The 21,163-nt window shown below is 47.5% G+C and overlaps 1 protein-coding gene across 5 annotated transcripts in view; it reads left to right on the top strand.

Annotated features, from left to right (window-relative positions):
• The window catches only part of CSRP1 (cysteine and glycine rich protein 1), a 142,526-nt gene that overhangs the window by 98,167 nt on the left and 23,196 nt on the right, over positions 1-21,163 (top strand). For all 5 annotated transcript variants that reach the window (XM_063954970.1, XM_063954969.1, XM_063954971.1 and 2 more), the window contains one exon: positions 3,004-3,172. In XM_063954970.1, coding sequence (XP_063811040.1) covers positions 3,004-3,172 — 169 coding nt within the window. The remainder of the gene's footprint in view (positions 1-3,003; positions 3,173-21,163) is intronic.

Genomic DNA, 21,163 nt, shown 5'->3' with positions numbered 1-21,163 from the left:
TGGATTGTAGTATAGTTTGTGAAGATCATAACTGCAGCCTAATATGTCTTAAAACTTTCAGATAAGAATTGCAGAAAGACTATGGTGTCAAATGCATTTCTATATGAGGCAAAGTTTATACATGCAACTAATTCTCAGTGTAACTTTTTATTCAGAAATTATTTGATATCACATGTTGCTGTTGGAGCTCCTTCACACTATTAGGGTGGAATTCAAATGTTTGAAAAGTCGGTTGGGTGTCTGATCAGGGTCATTTGGGTAGATTCTGTTGTCATTATGATTTAAATAGTAAACACAGTTGTTTGACAATAAATGGCATCACCCAACCACTAACCATGAATGAAAGAAAAGTTTGTGAGTTATCATTCATATTCTCTGACAAATGGCCAGAAAATCACATTCTGCTAGGGTATGTAAACTTATGAGCACAACTGTGTGTGTGTATATGTATATGTATATATATGTGTATATATATATATATATATATATATATATATATATATATATATATATATATATATATATATATATATATATATATATATATATATATATTTATTATTTTTTTTTTTTTTTTCATGAAGCAACATGCATTATTTCACCAGTGCTTTATATATAGCTGCTTATATACAACCACAGTAAGAAAGCACTAGAGTATAGGGACAACTCCCTTCTACAAATACAGGAAACACCTTGTATTACACATGGATGATGTCATGTAAAGCTCCTCAGTGATTGCCTATTTATGGAAGAAACTTAAGACTATGGGTTATTACAGCAGCACCTAGTGGTATACCAGAGAGTTGTTACATTTAGACGTGCCCTCAAGCATAATTAATTACATAATGAAAATGTGATTTAAACATTTAATATTTAGTAATAATATTAAGATAATATTAAATGATCTTTAACAAGACTATATAATGGCACACTGTACCTAATTTGTAATAGGGTCTGAGTTTGCCGGAGGTGCAGGATGCTGGTCGATCTTGGATGTTTTTTTAATGCGGCAATCATCTACAAGGCAACACCAACCTGTGAACGGGATACGGCCAACAATCATTAGGTTGACCACTATTGGTCGACATGGTCGCTAGGTTGACATGGAAAAAGGTCGACATGCATTTTTCACTTTTTTGTTTTTTTTAAAAACTTTTTCATACTTTACGATCCACGTGGACTACGTTTGGGAATAGTAACCTGTGCTAATTGCAGCGAGGCACCTTGCCCGTGCGAGGGGACACGGTGCACTAATTGGGGTTTCCTGTCAATATACGAAGAAAACGACACCAGAAAAAGTAAAAGAAAAACTCATGTCGACCGAATGACCATGTCGACCAATAGTGGTCAACCTAATGACTGTCGACCTAATGACCCATTCCCCCCTGTGAAATGTGCTTATTTCACATTATATGCTGGAACATTTTGGCTGTTTATTCTCTGTAATTTAGTTAGAGCAATGAGCCAATCACTATTTTCTGAGACTACAGAACACAGTGTGAGTTGTATGTTCTCTGATCTTTTCAATCTAATTCACAATTACAGCATGTTTGTATTGGAGTAGGTTTCCATGTATGTTACATGCCTACAATTTGTACTATGCAGCATGCATGTGAAACAACTGCAGTACAACCATATGCCATCTGAAAGGGATGTAGTTATTTGACCAGCGGTCAGGATCCCGCCTGCCAGAATGCCAGCAGGGGGCCCAGGACCATTCCCACTCGTAGGTGTCCATGCCACCCATAGAGTGGGAATTGAACCTGTGGCAAGCGCAGCGAGCCACAGAGCTTGCAGCGTGGTGAGCGCAGTGAGCCCGCAAGGGGCTCTGCTGCGCTCACCCCCCTGCCGGCATTCTGGTGGCTGGGATCCCTGCGCTGATATGCTGACCGCCAGGCTCCCACCTGCCAGTCAAACATACCCAATGCATGTGAGGTTCATGTGTGTCTGGATTTTCATACATTATGTGATAACCTTAGATTTGGGTATCCTCATGTTGCTGCTTTGTGTTGTGTTGCTTATAGAGCAGTCTTGTTGGCACCTTGGGTGTTTATTCTCTGTGGTTTAGTTAGAGCAATGAAATCACTATTTTCTGAGACTACAGAACACAGTGTGAGTTGTAGGTAAGGCAGACCTGGAACCACTCGGCTTAGGCACACAGATGTGGTTTGTGAGCTTTAGACTTCAAAACCCACATTCTTGTCTGCCACAATGAGCTATGAGTCCTTCTCATTTTAAGTGTTTATAGAAGTATAACTAAGAATATTTGTGTATGACTTACAAATATCTATGTCCAATGTCTACCGTGCAATACAATTTATTGGTAACACGTACTGTACATATAGTACGCGGGCCCAATTCGGCACCCCTTGCTAATATCCTAGTTACTTCCATATCTGCAGAAACATTTTGTACATGTCTCTAGAATTGCAATAAGAATTCTGTGTGCCAGATGTCCTGCTGCGTGGCAGAGCTTTTGTGTAATGTCTCCTTTTAATCGAATAATCAAAAAATCAATAATTTATCTTAATTATCTGACAAGCTACAGATAACCTCTTCAGAGAAATGTTTTTTTTGTTTGGATTTGTCTGTTCATTGCATGTTGTCAGGGCAGCCATCAGGGGGAGACTGGTGTCCTCGGCCCTTACAGAGCGGGGGGGGCCCGGGGGCCACCCCCTGGCTCCTACTGTTGAACTGCACAAGGCTGTGAAACAACAGCAGGTTGATGCAGAGTAAAGACTTCTTAAAACAAGCCTTCAACTGTGCATCAGCTCTCTGAACTGCTCCTATAGGTGGAGTATTCATACCTACATGTAATATCACAATAAATGACATCACGTAGCTGTGGAGTGATGTGATATAATCTTATTTGGGGGGGGGGGGGGGGGGGTGTCTCTTGTCAGTCCCGGGCCCCATAATTTCTGATGGCAGCCCTGCGTGTTGTGTAGCTGTATTGGATGTTACTGATCACATACTTATCCTGTCATTTTTGTATTCCCTTAGTGGTATGTAAGAAGAATCTGGATAGTACCACAGTTGCTATACATGGGGATGAGATTTACTGCAAATCCTGCTATGGCAAGAAATATGGGCCTAAAGGATATGGATTTGGTCAGGGGGCAGGTACCCTAAGTATGGACCGCGGCGAAAGCTTGGGCATCCGGCCTGAAGAGTAAGTTACAAGATGTCTGTGCTCTTTGCATTATTGTAGCTCACTGGATACCCCCCAAATATATAATCTGCAATCATGGCTAAGGTTATCGCACCTATCTCCTGAAAACTCTGTTTATAGCAGCCTGCGCACTCCCGTTTATCGCACCTATCTTATTTCAAAATGGCGATAACGGGATTCGCGCCTTAATTCTAGCTGCCAAAATCAGAGATAAGTATAGGGAAAAATGGGGAAATTTGCCTGTACCCCCAAAAAAGCCAAACTAATATATAGGAAAACCATTATAGAAGTATATTAATGGCCCTAATAAAACTATTTGGTGTAATTACATTGTGTCAAATGGCTGATTATATGCATTTTTTAAAAATATGTGAAATTATAGAAAGCTATTTTTCTTGCCAAAAGAAGTGCTGCCATTAAATTTGGGGTACATAAAAATGGGTATAAATATATACTTGGGTCATTTTAGGGGACTTATAAAAAACAAAACAAAAAAAAAACTGACCAAGTACTCACACGCAAGTCTAAATACAATTGTCCCACTCATAAAGCAATCCACTATACATGTCCCATACCTTGTACCCCATCCAAAGACACCTAAACATCTAAGTACCTAATTAGTAACTCTGTGTGTGTGTGTGTGTGTGTGTGTGTTGGGGTGGGGAGGATTGTGTCCTAGGGGGTCTGAACCAACTCCTGATGTTTTTAACTTAAAATAGGGATTTTACACTACTTATCCCTTGCTCAGAGACTGATCATTTGCACAAATAGTTTTCATAACATTTTGCAGACTTAGGGCATACTTGCCTTCGTTTGAAAACTAGTTTCAGGGAGATTTTAGTTGGTACAGGTTGAGTATCCCTTATCCAAAAATCAAAATCCCACGTTTTTAGGTCCCCTACTGAGATAATGACGACATCTATATATTAGCCCTGTGATTCTGTGCCTGCATTTCTAATGCTGGGTGGAGTCACAGCGGTGGGCGGAGTCACAGAGCCTGCCCACCACATGTGTAGCAAGTCTCTGCTCCTCCCCCCCCCCAACACATCAGCCACTCCGACTCCCCGGCGAACAACTGCTGCCATTAGGAGGGACGGGTGGCACAGGAGAAGGCTTCATAGCCCTCCCTGCCCCACGTACACAGACCCGCCGCCTCCTCCGCGCACATCCCGCTGTCCGCTCTCCTGCTGTGACAGGTGCAGGTTAGGTTAAGGGTTATTTGTTCATAAACATCAAATCTCCGAATTGTCAAAGGAGAAGGAGGAATCTATCAAAGTTATTTCAACTGGTCCTCTGTACTATATGGTGTTATCTGCAAGAAGAGATACTATACCGTTTTGTATCATTGCTTTTATGTTGTAATAAATTTTTACATGGAACATGTTAAATGTGGTTTCTCTGACGTCCTAGTGGATGCTGGGGACTCCGTAAGGACCATGGGGAATAGACGGCTCTGCAGGAGACTGGGCACATCTAAAGAGAGATTTAGGACTATCTGGTGTGCACTGGCTCCTCCCCCTCTGACCCTCCTCCAAGCCTCAGTTAGATTTCTGTGCCCGGCTGAGCTGGATGCACACTAGGGGGCTCTCCTGAGCTCCTAGAAGAAAGTATAGTTTAGGTTTTTTATTTTCAGTGAGACCTGCTGGCAACAGGCTCACTGCAACGAGGGACTAAGGGGAGAAGAAGCGAACCTACCTAAGTGGTGGTAGCTTGGGCTTCTTAGGCTACTGGACACCATTAGCTCCAGAGGGATCGAACACAGGACCCGACCTCGTCGTCCGTTCCCGGAGCCGCGCCGCCGTCCCCCTTACGGAGCCAGAAACAAGAAGGTGGTCCGGAAAATCGGCGGCTGAAGACTTCTGTCTTCTCCAAGGTAGCGCACAGCACTGCAGCTGTGCGCCATTGCTCCTCATGCACATCACACACTGCGGTCACTGATGGGTGCAGGGCGCTGGGGGGGGCGCCCTGAGCAGCAATAATAACACCTTGGCTGGCAAAACTAACACCATATATAGCCCCAGAGGCTATATAGGTGTATATTAACCCCTGCCAGAAACGATAAAATAGCGGGAGAAAGCCCGCCGAAAAAGGGGCGGAGCCAAATCCCTCAGCACACTGGCGCCATTATTCCCTCACAGCTTCGCTGGAAGGAAGCTCCCTGGCTCTCCCCTGCAGTCCTGCACTACAGAAAGGGTAAAAAAGAGAGGGGGGCCACAATTTAGGCGCAGTGTATATATATATATATATATATATATATATATATATATATATATATATATATATATATATATATATTTTATAGGCAGCTATAGGGGAAAACACTCTGTATAGTGATATCCCTGTGTTATATAGCGCCCTGGTGTGTGCTGGCATACTCTCCCTCTGTCTCCCCAAAGGGCTTTGTGGGGTCCTGTCCTCTGTAAGAGCATTCCCTGTGTGTGTGCTGTGTGTCGGTACTGCTGTGTCGACATGTATGATGAGGATAATGATGTGGAGGCGGAGCAAATGCCTGTGAATGTGATGTCACCCCCTGCGGGGTCGACACCAGTGTGGATGGACTTATGGAAGGAATTACGTGACCGTGTCAGCTCCTTGCATAAAAGGTTTGACAACATAGGACAGCCGGCTACTCAGCTTGTGCCTGTCCAAGCGTCTCAAATGTCATCAGGGGCTATAAAACGCCCGCTACCTCAGATGACCGATACAGATGTCGACACGGATACCGACTCCAGTGTCGACGATGATGAGATGAGTGTACCCTCCAATAGATCCACCCGTTATATGATTGAGGCTATGAAAAATGTATTGCACATTTCTGATGATACCCCAGGTACCACAAAAAAGGGTATTATGTTTGGTGAGAAAACTACCAGTAGTTTTTCCTGCATCTGACGAATTAAATGAGGTGTGTGAGGAAGCGTGGACTTCCCCAGATAAGAAATTGATCATTTCTAAACGGTTAATGGCTGCGTACCCTTTCCCGCCAGAGGATAGGTCACGCTGGGAAACACCCCCTAGGGTAGATAAAGCGCTGACACGCTTATCAAAGAAGGTGGCACTACCGTCTCCGGATACAGCCGCCCTAAAAGAACCTGCTGATAGAAAGCTGGAAAGTACCCTAAAAGCTATATACACACACACACTGGCATTATATTGAGACCCGCTATTGCATCAGCTTGGATGTGCAGTGCTGCTGCTGCGTGGTCCGACTCCCTGTCGGAAAACATTGATACCATGGATAGGGACAATATTTTGCTAACGATTGACCATATAAAAGACGCGGTCTTATACATGCGTGATGCACAGAGGGATATTTGCCGGCTGGCATCAAAAATAAGCGCTATGTCCATTGCCGCCAGACGGGGGTTATGGACTAGGCAATGGTCAGGTGATGCCGACTCCAAGCGGCACATGGAAGTTTTACCCTATAAAGGGGTGGAACTTTTTGGGGAAGGTCTTTCAGACCTCGTTTCCACAGCTACTGCTGGGAAATCGACTCTTTTGCCACAGGCTACCCCACAGCAAAAGAAAGCACCGTATTATCAGGTACAGTCCTTTCGGCCCCAGAAAAATAAGCGGGTTAGAGGCTCATCCTTTCTGCCGAGGGGCAGAGGAAGGGGGAAAAAGCTGCAGCACACAGCTAGTTCCCAGGAGCAGAAGTCCTCCCCTGCGTCCGGTAAGTCCACAGCATGACGCTGGGGCTGCTCAGGTGGAATCGGGAACGGTGGGGGCACGTCTCAGGTTTTTCAGCACACAGTGGGCTCTCACAAGTGGATCCCTGGGTCCTTCAAGTAGTATCTCAGGGGTACAGGCTGGAATTCGAGACGTCTCCCCCCGCCGTTTCCTAAAATCTGCCTTGCCGGCAACTCCCTCTGCCAGGGAGGCAGTGTTGGTGGCTATTCAAAAACTGTATTCACAGAAAGTGATCGTCAAGGTACCCCTCCTTCAGCAAGGAAAGGGTTACTACTCCACAATGTTTGTGGTACCGAAACCGGACGGTTCGGTGAGACCCATCTTAAATTTAAAAGCCTTGAACACTTATATCAAAAGGTTCAAGTTCAAGATGGAATCGCTCAGGGCGGTTATTGCGAGCCTGGAGGAGGGGTTTACATGGTATCCCTGGACATTAAGGATGCGTACCTGCATGTCCCCATTTACCCTCCGCACCAGGAGTACCTCAGATTTGTGGTACAGGACTGTCACTATCCGTTCCAGATGCTGCCGTTTGGGTTATCCACGGCACCGAGGGTCTTTACCAAGGTAATGGCCGAAATGATGATACTCCTTCGCAAGAAGGGAGTTTTAATTATCCCGTACTTGGACGATCTCCTGATAAAGGCGAGGTCCAAAGAACAGTTGATAGTGGGGGTGGCACTTTCTCAGGAAGTGCTACAACAGCACGGCTGGATTCTAAACATTCCACACGCAAGGATGTTCCAGTGGGACCTGTTGGACAAATGGTCCGGGTCCCATCTCCAGATGCAACAGCGGATAACCCTATCTGCCAGAACCAGGGTGTCGCTGCTGTGGTGGCTGCAGAGGGCTCATCTACTAGAGGGCCGCAGATTCGGAATACAGGACTGGGTCCTGGTGACCACGGATGCCAGCCTTCGGGGCTGGGGGGCAGTCACAAAGGGAAGAAATTTCCAAGGACTGTGGTCAAATCAGGAGATTTCTCTTCACATAAATATCCTGGAGCTAAGGGCCATTTACAATGCCCTAAGCCAGGCAAGACCCCTACTTCAAAACCAGCCGGTACTGATCCAGTCAGACAACATCACGTCGGTCGCCCATGTAAACAGACAGGGCGGCACGAGAAGCAGGATGGCGATGGCAGAAGCCACAAGGATTCTCAGATGGGCAGAGAATCATGTGTTAGCACTGACGGCAGCGTTCATTCCGGGAGTGGACAACTGGGAAGCAGACTTCCTCAGCAGGCACGACCTCCACACGGGAGAATGGGGACTTCATCCAGAAGTCTTCCAAATGCTGGTCAACCGGTGGGAAAAACCACAGGTAGACATGATGGCGTCCCGCCTCAACAAGAAGTTGAAAAGATATTGCGCCCGGTCAAGAGACCCTCAGGCGATAGCGGTGGACGCTCTAGTGACACCATGGGTGTACCAGTCTGTTTATGTGTTTCCTCCTCTACCTCTCATACCCAAGGTACTGAGAATAATAAGAAGGCGAGGAGTGAAAACCATACTCGTGGTTCCGGATTGGCCAAGAAGAGCTTGGTACCCGGAACTTCAAGAGATGCTTACAGAGGACCCTTGGCCTCTGCCGCTCAGACAAGACCTGCTGCAGCAGGGACCCTGTCTGTTCCAAGACTTACCGCGGCTGCGTTTGACGGCATGGCGGTTGAACACCGGATCCTGAAGGAAAAGGGTATTCCGGAGGAAGTCATCCCTACCCTGATCAAAGCCAGGAAGGATGTCACCGCAAGGCATTATCACCGCATTTGGCGAAAATATGTTGCTTGGTGTGAGGCCATGAAGGCCCCGACGGAGGAATTTCAACTGGGTCGATTCCTGCAAGCAGGGGTGACGTTGGGCCTCAAATTGGGGTCCATAAAGGTCCAGATTTCGGCTCTGTCGATTTTCTTCCAAAAAGAACTGGCTTCACTGCCCGAAGTTCAGACTTTTGTCAAAGGAGTACTGCATATTCAGCCTCCTTTTGTGCCCCCAGTGGCACCTTGGGATCTCAATGTGGTTTTGGCATTCCTGAAATCACATTGGTTCGAACCACTTAAGACTGTGGATTTAAAATATCTCACGTGGAAAGTGGTCATGCTGTTGGCCTTGGCGTCGGCCAGGCGGGTTTCAGAATTGGCGGCTTTGTCTTGTAAAAGCCCTTATCTGATTTTCCATATGGATAGGGCAGAATTGAGGACTCGTCCTCAGTTTCTCCCAAAGGTGGTCTCAGCTTTTCACTTGAACCAACCTATTGTGGTGCCTGCGGCTACTAGGGACTTGGAGGATTCCAAGTTGCTGGACGTAGTCAGGGCCCTAAAAATTTATATTTCCAGGACGGCTGGAGTCAGAAAGACTGACTCGCTGTTTATCCTGTATGCACCCACCAAGCTGGGTGCTCCTGCTTCTAAGCAGTCTATTGCGCGCTGGATTTGTAGCACTATTCAGCTGGCGCATTGTGCGGTAGGCTTACCGCAGCCTAAATCTGTAAAAGCCCATTCCACACGGAAGGTGGGCTCATCTTGGGCGGCTGCCCGAGGGGTCTCGGCTTTATAACTTTGCCGAGCAGCTACTTGGTCGGGGGCAAACACGTTTGCAGAATTCTGCAAATTTGATACCCTGGCTGAGGAGGACCTGGAATTCTCTCATTCGGTGCTGCAGAGTCATCCACACTCTCCCGCCCATTTGGGAGCTTTGGTATAATCCCCATGGTCCTTACGGAGTCCCCAGCATCCACTAGGACATCAGAGAAAATAAGAATTTACTCACCGGTAATTCTATTTCTCGTAGTCCGTAGTGGATGCTGGGCGCCCATCCCAAGTGCGGATTGTCTGCAATACCTGTACATAGTTATTGTTACAAAAATCGGGTTTTGTTGTGAGCCATCTCTTCAGAGGCTCCATTTGTTATCATACTGTTAACCGGGGTTTCTTTCTATCACGTGTTATATGGTGTGATTGGTGTGGCTGGTATGAGTCTTACCCGGGATTCAAAAATCCTTCCTTATTGTGTCAGCTCTTCCGGGCACAGTTCCTAACTGAGGCTTGGAGGAGGGTCATAGGGGGAGGAGCCAGTGCACACCAGATAGTCCTAAATCTTTCTTTAGATGTGCCCAGTCTCCTGCGGAGCCGTCTATTCCCCATGGCCCTTACGGAGTCCCCAGCATCCACTACGGACTACGAGAAATAGAATTACCGGTGAGTAAATTCTTATTTTTATGCTCACGAATTAGGAGTAAATATCTTAGGGAGACTGCTGTTTTTCCCCATTGAATATAGGGTGGAAAAACAACCCAAGTGCGCCCATTCCTCTACTGGTGTGTGTCTATATCTATATCTCTATTTTATTTTTTTTACATATACATACACACTCCATATAAAAAAATAAATAAATATATATATATTGGGCAGTGGAAGTATGGCGCCACAGGTGTGTGTGAGATAGATAAATATGACAGAATCAGACACTCCTTACATAATTCAAGGCGTCAGCTAACCCTCAAGTATTAGGCAGGGATAAACTGCCTAGGTTAAATTGTATAAAAAAAAGGGGGGATGAGGGTTTCAGCGACCAACTTTTAGCATATACCCTCCGGCCTTTAAACCCACTGCGACATTTATTATAATTGGTTTTATACCTTGGTTTTATTTTTTGTATTAATAAATATACTACTATTTTTTAAGTATCCAGCTAGTCTCTTCATAAATATATATATATATATATATATATATATATATATATATATATATATATAATTTTATATGGAGTGTGTATGTATATGTAAAAAAAAAAAAAAAAAAAAGATAGATAGATGTATGTATGTTTATTTATTTAGCTCCGCCCCTGCTATGGGGCTGACTTGCTCAGGTGCCTTCCTCCAGGGGTACAAACCCTTTGCATAACACCAGAAGATAATGATGAGGCGGCACTCGGAGTCTTGTGAAATATCAACAACATGTAATGGTGCAGAATCAACGTTTCGGTGTTTCCCCTGACGAAGGGGGAAACACCGAAACGTTGATTCTGCACCATTACATGTTGATATTTCACAAGGCTCCGAGTGCCGCCTCATCTTCTGATTATATTATATTATATTATATATTCCGCCACTCCAGTCTTCAAATTACCGGCTTCGGTGCCTTTCTCTGGGGTGCAGTCCCCGTAAATACAATGCATTAATGTGATAGGCGGCATTCAGACTTGGCAAAGGGAATAACATGCATAAAAGCCCCGTGGGGCGTGCTTTATTAGTGATGTTTCGGGGATGTCTCACCTTCTTCAGACAAAGCTTAACTGACCATCAACTTATATACAGTAGTAGACTTACCCCCTCCCTGTTTGTTTCAGCGGGCTCCCGGTCCCTGCGGCCGCCTTCCTGCAGCGGGCACTTCCGGTCGCGGCTGGGTATATTGTGTGTGTGTGTGTGTGTGTATATATATATATATATATATATATAGACAAAAACGTGGCACTCACGGCACAATTGCAAGGAATCACAAGGACATCAGTCGCTGATGTGATGCAACGTTTCAGTGGTAGTCCACTGTCGTCAGGCTTAGCGACGACAGTGGACTACCAGTGAAACGTTGCATCACATCAGCGACTGATGTCTTTGTGATTCCTTGCAATTGTGCCGTGAGTGCCACGTTTTTGTCTATCTGTGTTGTATTTTCACGGAGGCACCGGCGTTATTTAGATACAAGCATTTTGGAGTGCCTATCTCTGTGTGGGTGTGTATATATAATATAATATAAACATTTTTTGCTACAGCTCCATCACTCCCCCCAGCGGCACTGTATACTCCTGCGCCCTGGTTGCTGGGTAACTACAGCGGAGGCTCTGGTGTCCTTCTGTTAGTCACAGACACTCAGCGCTGCCCTCCAGGATCACGTGGCCGCAGGTACAAGGGGAGGTAAGGGGTCTCTTTGGCCTGCTGTTAACCGCGATCCGATGCAGCCGTGGGAGGCGGGCCGCGCGCTGTCGTGGACACTGTAAAGGGGCAGCAGCTCCACTAGTCACTGGGACACAGGTGTGTTTTTTTTTTTTTTCTCTCCTAAAAACCCCATTTTAATCAAAGCCAGCGGCGCCAACCAGGGGGAAGCCAGTAGGGGGATAAGGGCCTAACCTGTAGCGCCTCCCCCAGCCCCAGGGCGCCATTTCAGTAAATGTTCCCACCCTGGAGCGGCATATCACTCCCTCACTCCCTGTCAGCCACCATCACACGGAGCTGTGCTGTTCCTGGGACTGCTGGGGCAAAATCTCCTCTGTAAAGCCGCTTGATCGCCAGCGCTGTGCATTTTACAGGACACAAGTATTCTACCTGTCACTGGAACAGTGTTCGTTAAGAGAGTGCATACATTCAGGGCTGTGTGGTACAAACACCCTGTGATATACATCCAGTATCTACTGTGCTTTGTTATATCTATTGTTAACATATATAGCTATACTGAGTATTACTTTGTATTGCTAGTCCAGTGCAGTTTTATGGTGTATAATTTCTGCATGGTACGCTTGTGACTATATATGTCTGTGTGCATGTGGCTGCCATATCGGGTATTTCACTCAGCGTGCTACTCCTATATTCTGTAACCTGAGGGGCTAAGTGTGTCAGGTTTTCTAAATAATATAGCTATTTCACAAGATATACTTGCTGTGATTTATAGTCACCATAGATCTCTTGGATTCCCGGTTTGTGCTGACAGGAAAGTCACACTTCACTGGGAGTACTTGCTAGGTATATTGCTGCTAAGAATTGTACCAGGTTGCCCAATATTGTGCTTATTGTTATGTGGGCTACACGAGGCAACGGAGCTGGGGCTTCTCCCACATTGCGTGGTGATGATGTCGCAGACCTTTTGGAGGAAAATTTGGCAGCCGGGGGCAACAAATGACCCACCTTGGGCTACCTTTTCCATGCTATTAAACACACTTGTAACTAAACTGGCGACCCCTGTGGGACCACCTGTGCCAATGCAGCAGTTTATGGTCCCTGCAATTAATCCACCATGGGCAGATCAAATCTCTACTCGGTTACAGCAATTGAACTGGTCACTGACTAAATCTAAATCTCACTCTCGCCCGCCTAAGGCTAAGAGGTCTTCTAAACTGGCCATTACCTCTTCACAATCCACTGCTATCCCGGACACATCCTCGGAGGAGGATGGTGCATATACCGACCCCACAGACACTGACTCAGATGATTCTGATAGGGAAGGGAAGTCAATGGCGGATGTCCCTGATTTGATTGAGGCTATCGGGCTCATTCTTCAGGTCTCTGATGAACCTGAGTCTGAGGCTGTCTCTAAAAAGCCGGACAGATTTAAACGTAAGAAGGTGGTTAAACAAGTTTTACCTCATTCTCAATTCCTGGCTGACATACGTCAGGAGTCCTGGGAAAATCCGGAGACGAAATTCACACCGAATAAGAGACTGTTGGCTCACTATCCTCTCTGCAGAGCTATGTAAAAATTGGGAAACTCCTCCGCCTGTAGATTCTCATGTGGCAAGCATGGTATTTTCCTCTGCTCTGCCATTAACTACCGTCACCTCTCTGAAGGAACCGATGGATAGACGTGTGGAGGTTTGTTTGAAAGCTATTTACACCCTAACGGGGGCTGTGCGTAGGCCAACCATTGCAGCAACTTGGGCTGTTGAAGCTGAGGTGTGGGCTCAGGAGCTAGAGGCGAAGCTGCTTTCCAACGCGTATGAGCATGCTCGACAATGTCTCTCGTATATTACCACGGCTTCTCTGTACCTTAAGGAGGCGGCCTCCGATGCCGGGGTGCTGGCGGCTAAGGCTGCTACTATGTCAGTCTTGGCCAGACGTGTCCTTTGGTTGAGATCCTGGTCGGTGGATATGGATTCCAAGAAAACCCTGGAGGTGCTTCCTTTCAAGGGAGACATTCTCTTTGGAGAAGACCTCAATAAGATTGTGGCTGATCTGGCTACTGCTAAAACAGCTTGCCTGCCTAGTACGGGTCCTTCCACGCAGAAGGCTTAAAGTACTTTCCCTCGACCCTTTCGTCGTCCAGGTAAAGCAAAAGGTCAGGCATACCCAAAGCAAGCTCATGCTTCCAGTCCTGCCAAGCCCAGACCGACGCGGGCCTGGGCTGCCTGTCAGCATGCTTCCAAAACTGACCAGCCTGCTGCATTACGGGGCGACCTCCCTCTGGAGGATCCCAGGGTCGGAGGCCGACTTCTAGGTTTTGCCCAGGAATGGTTGAAGACCACTTCCGATGCCTGGTTAAGGGAAGTCATCACTCGAGGTTATGCGGTACCCTTCAAGAATCGCCCCCCCTCATCCATCAATTTTGCCTGACAGATGTTCCTCTGGACCCGACAAAGGCAAACACTCTGCATTCAGGGGTAAATTCCCTTCTGACCACAGGAGTGGTAGTACAGGTGCCTCTGGCTCAGAGAGGCAAGGGGTACTATTCACCGCTGTTTCTAGTCCCAAAACCGAACGGGTCCTCGTGGCCCATCCTCAATCTGAAGTCCTTAAACAAGTATATGCGGGTCTCCAAGTTTTGTATGGAAACTCTGCACTCTATTGTTCTGGCCCTGGAGCCTTGGGTCTATATGGTCTCCCTGGAGGTTTGCGGTGGGAAACCTTCATTACCAATTTCGGACGTTACCCTTTGGTTTGACAACGGCTTCCCGAGTTTTCACCAAAGTAATGGCGGTCATGATGGCTACACTCCGCCGTCAAGGGGTCAGGATCCTACCGTACTTAGACGATTTGTTGATCCTGGCAAATTCCCTAGAACTTCTCTTGTGTCATCTAGATCTGACGGTCCAGTTCATGAAAGCCCATGGGTGGCTAATTAACTGGAAGAAATCCTCCCTGTTTCCTGTTCGGAGCATGGTACACTTGGGGACGTTATTGGACACTCGCAACCAACTGTTGTTCTTGTTTCAGGAGAAAGTCCTGAAGCTTCAGGACAGCATTCGCTGCTTCCTATCTCGTCCGCAAGTGTGTCTACATTCGGCAATGCAAGTGCTAGGTCTCATGGTGTCGGCTTTCGACATGGTGGAGTACGCTCAATTCCATTCTCGTCCTCTGCAGAAGTTATTTCTGACCAAGTGGGATGGCCTGCCTCACTGGATCAGATCTCACATGATCTCCTTGTCTCCGGAGGTCCGCCTGTCACTGAGCTGGTGGGTTCAGGACCAATGATTGAGCAGTGGCCTTCCTTTCTGGATATCCAACTGGGTCCTGCTGACCACGGATGCTAGTCTGAGAGGTTGGGGCGCGGTGTTGGAACAACACTCTCTTCAGTGCCGGTGGACCAAGGAGGAGTCCCTACTCCCGATTAAATATTCTGGAACTGCGGGCAGTGTTCAATGCGTTGACAATGGCCCAGCATCTAATACAGAACAGACCTGTTCAAGTACAATCGGACAACGCCACCACGGTGGCATACATCAATCATCAAGGCGGCACTCGAAGCCGCATGGCAATGAGGGAAGTATCACGGATTCTTCAGTGGACAGAAAAGCATCTGCTGGCCATATCCGCAGCGTTCATTCCGGGAGTCCTAAACTGGGAAGCAGACTTTCTCGGTCGTCAGAACGTACACGCCGGAGAATGGAGCCTCCATCCAGAGGTGTTTCAACTTCTCATGGACAAGTGGGGCTTTCCAGATGTGGACCTGATGGCGTCTCTGCACAATCACAAGGTTCCGGTCTTCGGAGCAGGGACAAAGGATCCTCAAGCAGCGTTCGTGGATGCTCTGTAAATCCCATGGAACTTTCGGCTGCTGTATGTATTCCCTCCAGTGTCGCTCCTGCCCAGAGTAATACGGAAGTTCAAGCATGAAGGAGGAAACCTACTTCGTGTCGCTCCAGTGTGGCCCAGGCGGCACTGGTTCTCCGATCTACAGGGCCTCTCGTTGGATCATCCCCTTTCTACTTCCACAATGGCCAGATCTCCTCGTTCAGGGCCCTTGTGTTTACCAGGATTTGGCCCGTCTGGCTTTGATGGCATGGCTTCTGTCCTGAGGGCCAAGGTTTTTTCTGAGGCGGTCGTTCAAACTATGTTGAAGGCCCGTAAGCCGGCTTCTGCTCGGATTTACCATAGGTTCTGGAACGCTTACTTTACTTTGTGTGCGTCTCACAATCATGACGTTTTCAAGTTTAGCACGGCCAAACTGTTGGCTTACCTGCAACAGGGTCTGGACTTAGGTCTTCGTCTGGCCTCCCTCAAGGTTCACATTTCTGCCTTGTCAGTTTGGTTTCAGAGAAAGATTGCTGCCCTACCTGATGTTCATACATTCACTCAGGGCGTGTTGCAAATTCAGCCTGTGGCCCTTGGGGTCTGTCTGTGGTTCTGGAGGCCTTGCAAGAGTCTCTGTTTGAACCTCTTGTAACTGCAAACCTTAAGTGGCTCTCCCTTAAGGTTTTGTTTTAGCTGGCTATCGCTTCAGTTAGAAAGGTCTCGGACTTTGGTGCCTTATCCTGTAAGTCGTCCCCCCCCCCCCCCCCCCCCCCCCCCCCCCCCTCCCCCCCCCCTCCCCCATTTGAATTTTCACAGTGACCGGTTTTTAGAATGCGACCGGGTTATTTACCCAAGGTGGTGTCTTCCTTCCACCTTAGCCAGGAGATTGTGGTTCCGGCCTTTAATTCTCCTGAGTTGTCTTCCAAAGAACGATCTTTGGATGTGGTACGGGCTCTCCGTATCTATGTGAAGAGAATATCCTCCATTAGGAAATCTGATTCTCTTTTTGTACCGTTTGGTTTTCACAAACGTGGCTGGCCTGCTTCCAAGCAGACCCTGGCCAGATGGATTAGAATGGTGATTGCACATGCTTATGTACAGGCTGGTCGTCCAGCTCCTGCTACCATTAAAGCCCATTCTACTCTGTTGCTTGGACCTTCTTGGGCGGCCTCCGTGGTTTGACCCTTGAACAATTGTGCAAGGCGACTACGTGGTCATCCAAGAACACGTTCATAAGGTTCTATGCCTTTGATGCTTCTTTTGGCCGCCGGGTTCTTGTTCCCGCTACAGTGTGTCCCCTCCCATAAGGAACTGCTTTAGAACATCCCCGATGTTAATCCTTGTGGAGTCCAGTGTACCTCACAGCAGAAAACGAGATTTATGGTAAGAACTTACCGTTGTTAAATATTTCTGCGAGGTACAATGGGCACCACAAGGCACCCACCCTGACGCACTTAGCTTCTTTGGGTTGGTGTGGCATAGCCACTGACACCATCTCCTGTGGTGAGTGTGTGGTGTAATTGGCTACGAGTAATTGTCGTCTCTAGTACCTACTACTGCATTGGGCTGGTTAACGAAACGGAGCTCCTGTGCACGGAGGCGGGGCTATAGAGGAGGTGGCGCTGTGCATCTTGGGAACAGTCAAAGCTTTGAGCCTGTTGGTGCCACAGATCAAGATCCTACTCTACACCCCCGATGTTAATACTTGTGGAGCCCTGTGTACCTCGCAGAAAGAGATTTAACAATGGTAAGTTCTTGCCATAAATCTTCTATCTATCTATCTATCTATCTATCTATCTATCTATCTATCTATCTATCTATCGCGCTGCCCATCAGCTAAAAAATTTGCGGCTACGATCAGGTCTGAATTAGGCCCATAGTTAAAACCACAATGGTGTTTGAGAATTCAAACTGGGCAACTATGGTATCACTACCACATTGCAAGCTGCCTGTGGTATCAGACACACCTGCTTCCAGTGGGGAGTAGCTGCTTCATTTGAGCCCAGTCCGTGAGATCACCAAGGACTCGGAGCACAGTGCAGGGAGGAGTTGAAACTGTGAAACTCTGTCTCCGACAGAGACAGGCTGGGTGAGTGCAACAGCAGCGTGAGGTAGGAGAGGAGGAGGGAAGTCCGCAGCTGCTTCTTCGATTTGCTAACACCCTGTCACAGCTGGGCTCTATTGCTGCTGTGCCAGATCCCCCGTGCACCACTCCTGTCACCCCCAGCAGCACTATTACCCCGATGAGCAGCTGCTACTGATCCAGTTGGTCTCCTCCTTTCGCTGTTGCTGCAGCACAGCTGCTGGGAGGAGGATGAGAATCTGGCGTAATCAGTGCTTTAGTATGGCTTCTGGCCATAGCCACTGCTACCCATTACGCCCCTTGTGACCTGTTGACTCCACATTTGTTCCGGGGCAGTGGGGAATCCTGGAGGTTTCTGTAACTTCCCGGGGCAGCGGTAGACTCTGCATATAACCGGGAGTCTCCCGCAGGATGCGGGAGGGCAGGCAAGTATGACTTAGGGCCTGAAGCTGAGTTGAATGGCCATACAGTGCATCCGGGAAGTATTCACAGCGCTTCACTTTTTCCACATTTTATGTTACAGCCTTATTCCAAAATGGAATAAATTCATTTTTTTCCCTCAAAATTCTACACACAACACCCCATAATGACAGTGAAAAAATGTGTGTTTTTTTTTTTTTTTTTTTTTTGATTTTTGCAAATGTATTAAAAATAAAACTAAGAAATCACGTGTACATAAGTATTTACAGCCTTTGCTCAATACTTTGATGCACCTTTGGCAGCAATTACAGCCTTAAGTCTTTTCAAACATGATGCCATAAGCTTTGCACACCTATCTTTGCCCAGTTTCACCCATTTCTGTTTGCAGCATCCCTCAAGCTCTATCAGGTTGGATGGGAAGCGTCGGTGCACAGTCATTTTTAGATCTCTCCAGAGACGTTGAATCGGATTCAAGTCTGGGCTCTGGCTGGGCCACTCAAGGACATTCACAGAGTTGTCCTGAAGCTACTCCTTTGATATCTTGGCTGTGTGCTTAGGGTCGGTGTCCTACTAAAAGATGAACCGTCACCCCAGTCGGAGGTCGAGCGCTCTGGAGCAGGTTTTCATCCAGGATGTCTCTGTACATTGCTGCATTCATCTTTCCCTCTATCCTGACTAGTCTCCCAGTTCCTGCCACTGAGAAACATCCCCACAGCATGATGCTGCCACCACCATCCTTTACTGTAAGGATGGTATTGGCCTGGTGATGAGCGGTGCCTGCTTTTCCTCCAAACATGGAGCCTAGCAGTCACGCCTGAGTTCAATCTTTGTCTCATCAGACCAGAGAATTTTTTGTTTCTCATGGTCTGAGAGTCCTTCAGGTGTATTCTGGCAAACTCCTGGCGGGCTGCCATGTGCTTTTTACTAAGGAGCGGCTTCCGTCTGGCCACTTTACCATACAGGCTTGATTGGTGGATTGCTGCAGAGATGTTTGTCCCTCTGGAAGGTTCACCTCTCTCCACAGAGGAATGCTGTAGCTCTGACAGAGTGACCATTGGGTTCTTGGTCACCTCCCTGACTAGAGCCCTTCTCTCCCGATCGCTCAATTTAGACAGCCGGACAGTTCTAGGAAGAATCCTGGTGGTTCAGAACTTCTTCCATTTACGGATGATGGAGGCCACTGTGTTCGTTGGGACCTTCAAAGCAGCAGATATTTTTCTTTACCCTACCCAGATTTGTGCCTCGACAATCCTGTCTCGGAGATCTACAGACAATTCCTTTTTGACTTCATGCTTGGTTTGTGCTCAGACATGCACTGTCAAGTGTAGAACCTTATATAGGGGGTCATTCCGACCCGATCGCTCGCTGCAGTTTGTCGCAGCAATCGGGTCAGAACTGCGCCGGCGCATGGCAGCTGTCGTTGCCTAGCTATCGCCTCTGAGACAGAGGCGGTCACTGGGCGGGAGGGGGCCAGACGGCGGCGTTAAGCCGCCATTTAGTGGGAGGGCGGGCCGCGGCGGCTGTGTGACGTCACATGCAGCCGCTGTGGGCCGGGGAGCGATGAGTAGCTCCCGGCCAGCACGCTAAAACTGCGCCGGTCGGGAGCTACTCTTGAAGTGCAAAGGCATCGCTGCTGTGCAATGCCTTTGCACTAATGCAGGGGGGGGCGGCGGCGGCACTGACATGTGGGGCAGACTAGCCGCATGCTAGTGTGAATGATCGTAGCTGTGCTAAATTTAACACAGCTACGATCAACTCGGAATGACCCCCATAGACAGATATGTGCTTTTCCAATTCATGTCCAGTCAACTGAATTTAGCACTAGTGGACTCCAATTAAGTTGTAGGAACAGCTCAAGGATGATCACTGGAAATAGGATGCACCTGAGTTTTTAATTTTGAGCTTCATGGCAAAGGCTGTGAATACTTATGTATGTGTGATTTCTTAGTTTTAATAAATTTGCAAAAATCTCAAACTTTTTTCACATTGTCATATTGTGTGTAGACTTTTGAGGGGGTAAAAAAAATACGTTTTTACTCACCGGTAAATCTATTTCTCGTAGCCCGTAGTGGATGCTGGGGACTCCGTAAGGACCATGGGGAATAGACGGGCTCCGCAGGAGACTGGGCACTCTAAAGAAAGATTTAGTACTATCTGGTGTGCACTGGCTCCTCCCTCTATGCCCCTCCTCCAGACCTCCGTTAAGGAAACTGCCCGGAAGAGCAGACATTATAAGGAAAGGATTTTGGAATCCCTGGTAAGACTCATACCAGCCACAGCAATCACACCGTATAACTTGTGATACACTTATCCAGTCAACAGTATGAACAACAACAGTGCATCAACAATGGATGCCAACATAACATAACCCATTATTAAGCAATAACTATATACACGTATTGCAGAAAGTCCGCACTAGGGACGGGCGCCCAGCATCCACTACGGACTACGAGAAATAGATTTACCGGTGAGTAAAATCTTATTTTCTCTAACGTCCTAGTGGATGCTGGGGACTCCGTAAGGACCATGGGGATTATACCAAAGCTCCCAAACGGGCGGGAGAGTGCGGATGACTCTGCAGCACCGAATGGGCAAACTCGAGGTCCTCCTCAGCCAGGGTATCAAACTTGTAGAATTTTGCAAATGTGTTTAAACCCGACCAAGTAGCAGCTCGGCAAAGCTGTAATGCCGAGACCCCTCGGGCAGCCGCCCAAGAAGAGCCCACCTTCCTTGTGGAATGGGCTTTCACTGATTTTGGATGCGGCAATCCAGCCGCAGAATGAGCCTGCTGAATCGTGTTACAGATCCAGCGGGCAATGGTTTGCTTTGAAGCAGGAGCACCCAACTTGTTGGGGGCATACAGGATAAACAGCGAGTCAGTTTTCCTGACTCCAGCCGTTCTGGCTACATAAATCTTCAAAGCCCTGACTACATCTAGTAACCTGGAATCCTCCAAGTCCCGAGTAGCCGCAGGCACTACAATAGGTTGGTTCAAATGAAAAGATGACACCACCTTTGGCAGAAATTGGGGACGAGTCCGCAATTCTGCCCTGTCCACATGGAAAACCAGATAGGGGCTT

This window comes from Pseudophryne corroboree, chromosome 2 (genome assembly GCF_028390025.1).
Source record: "Pseudophryne corroboree isolate aPseCor3 chromosome 2, aPseCor3.hap2, whole genome shotgun sequence".
Lineage (NCBI taxonomy): Eukaryota > Metazoa > Chordata > Amphibia > Anura > Myobatrachidae > Pseudophryne > Pseudophryne corroboree.
The sequence above is the reverse complement of the archived record's forward strand: the minus strand, read 5'-3'. Positions and strand labels throughout refer to the sequence as shown.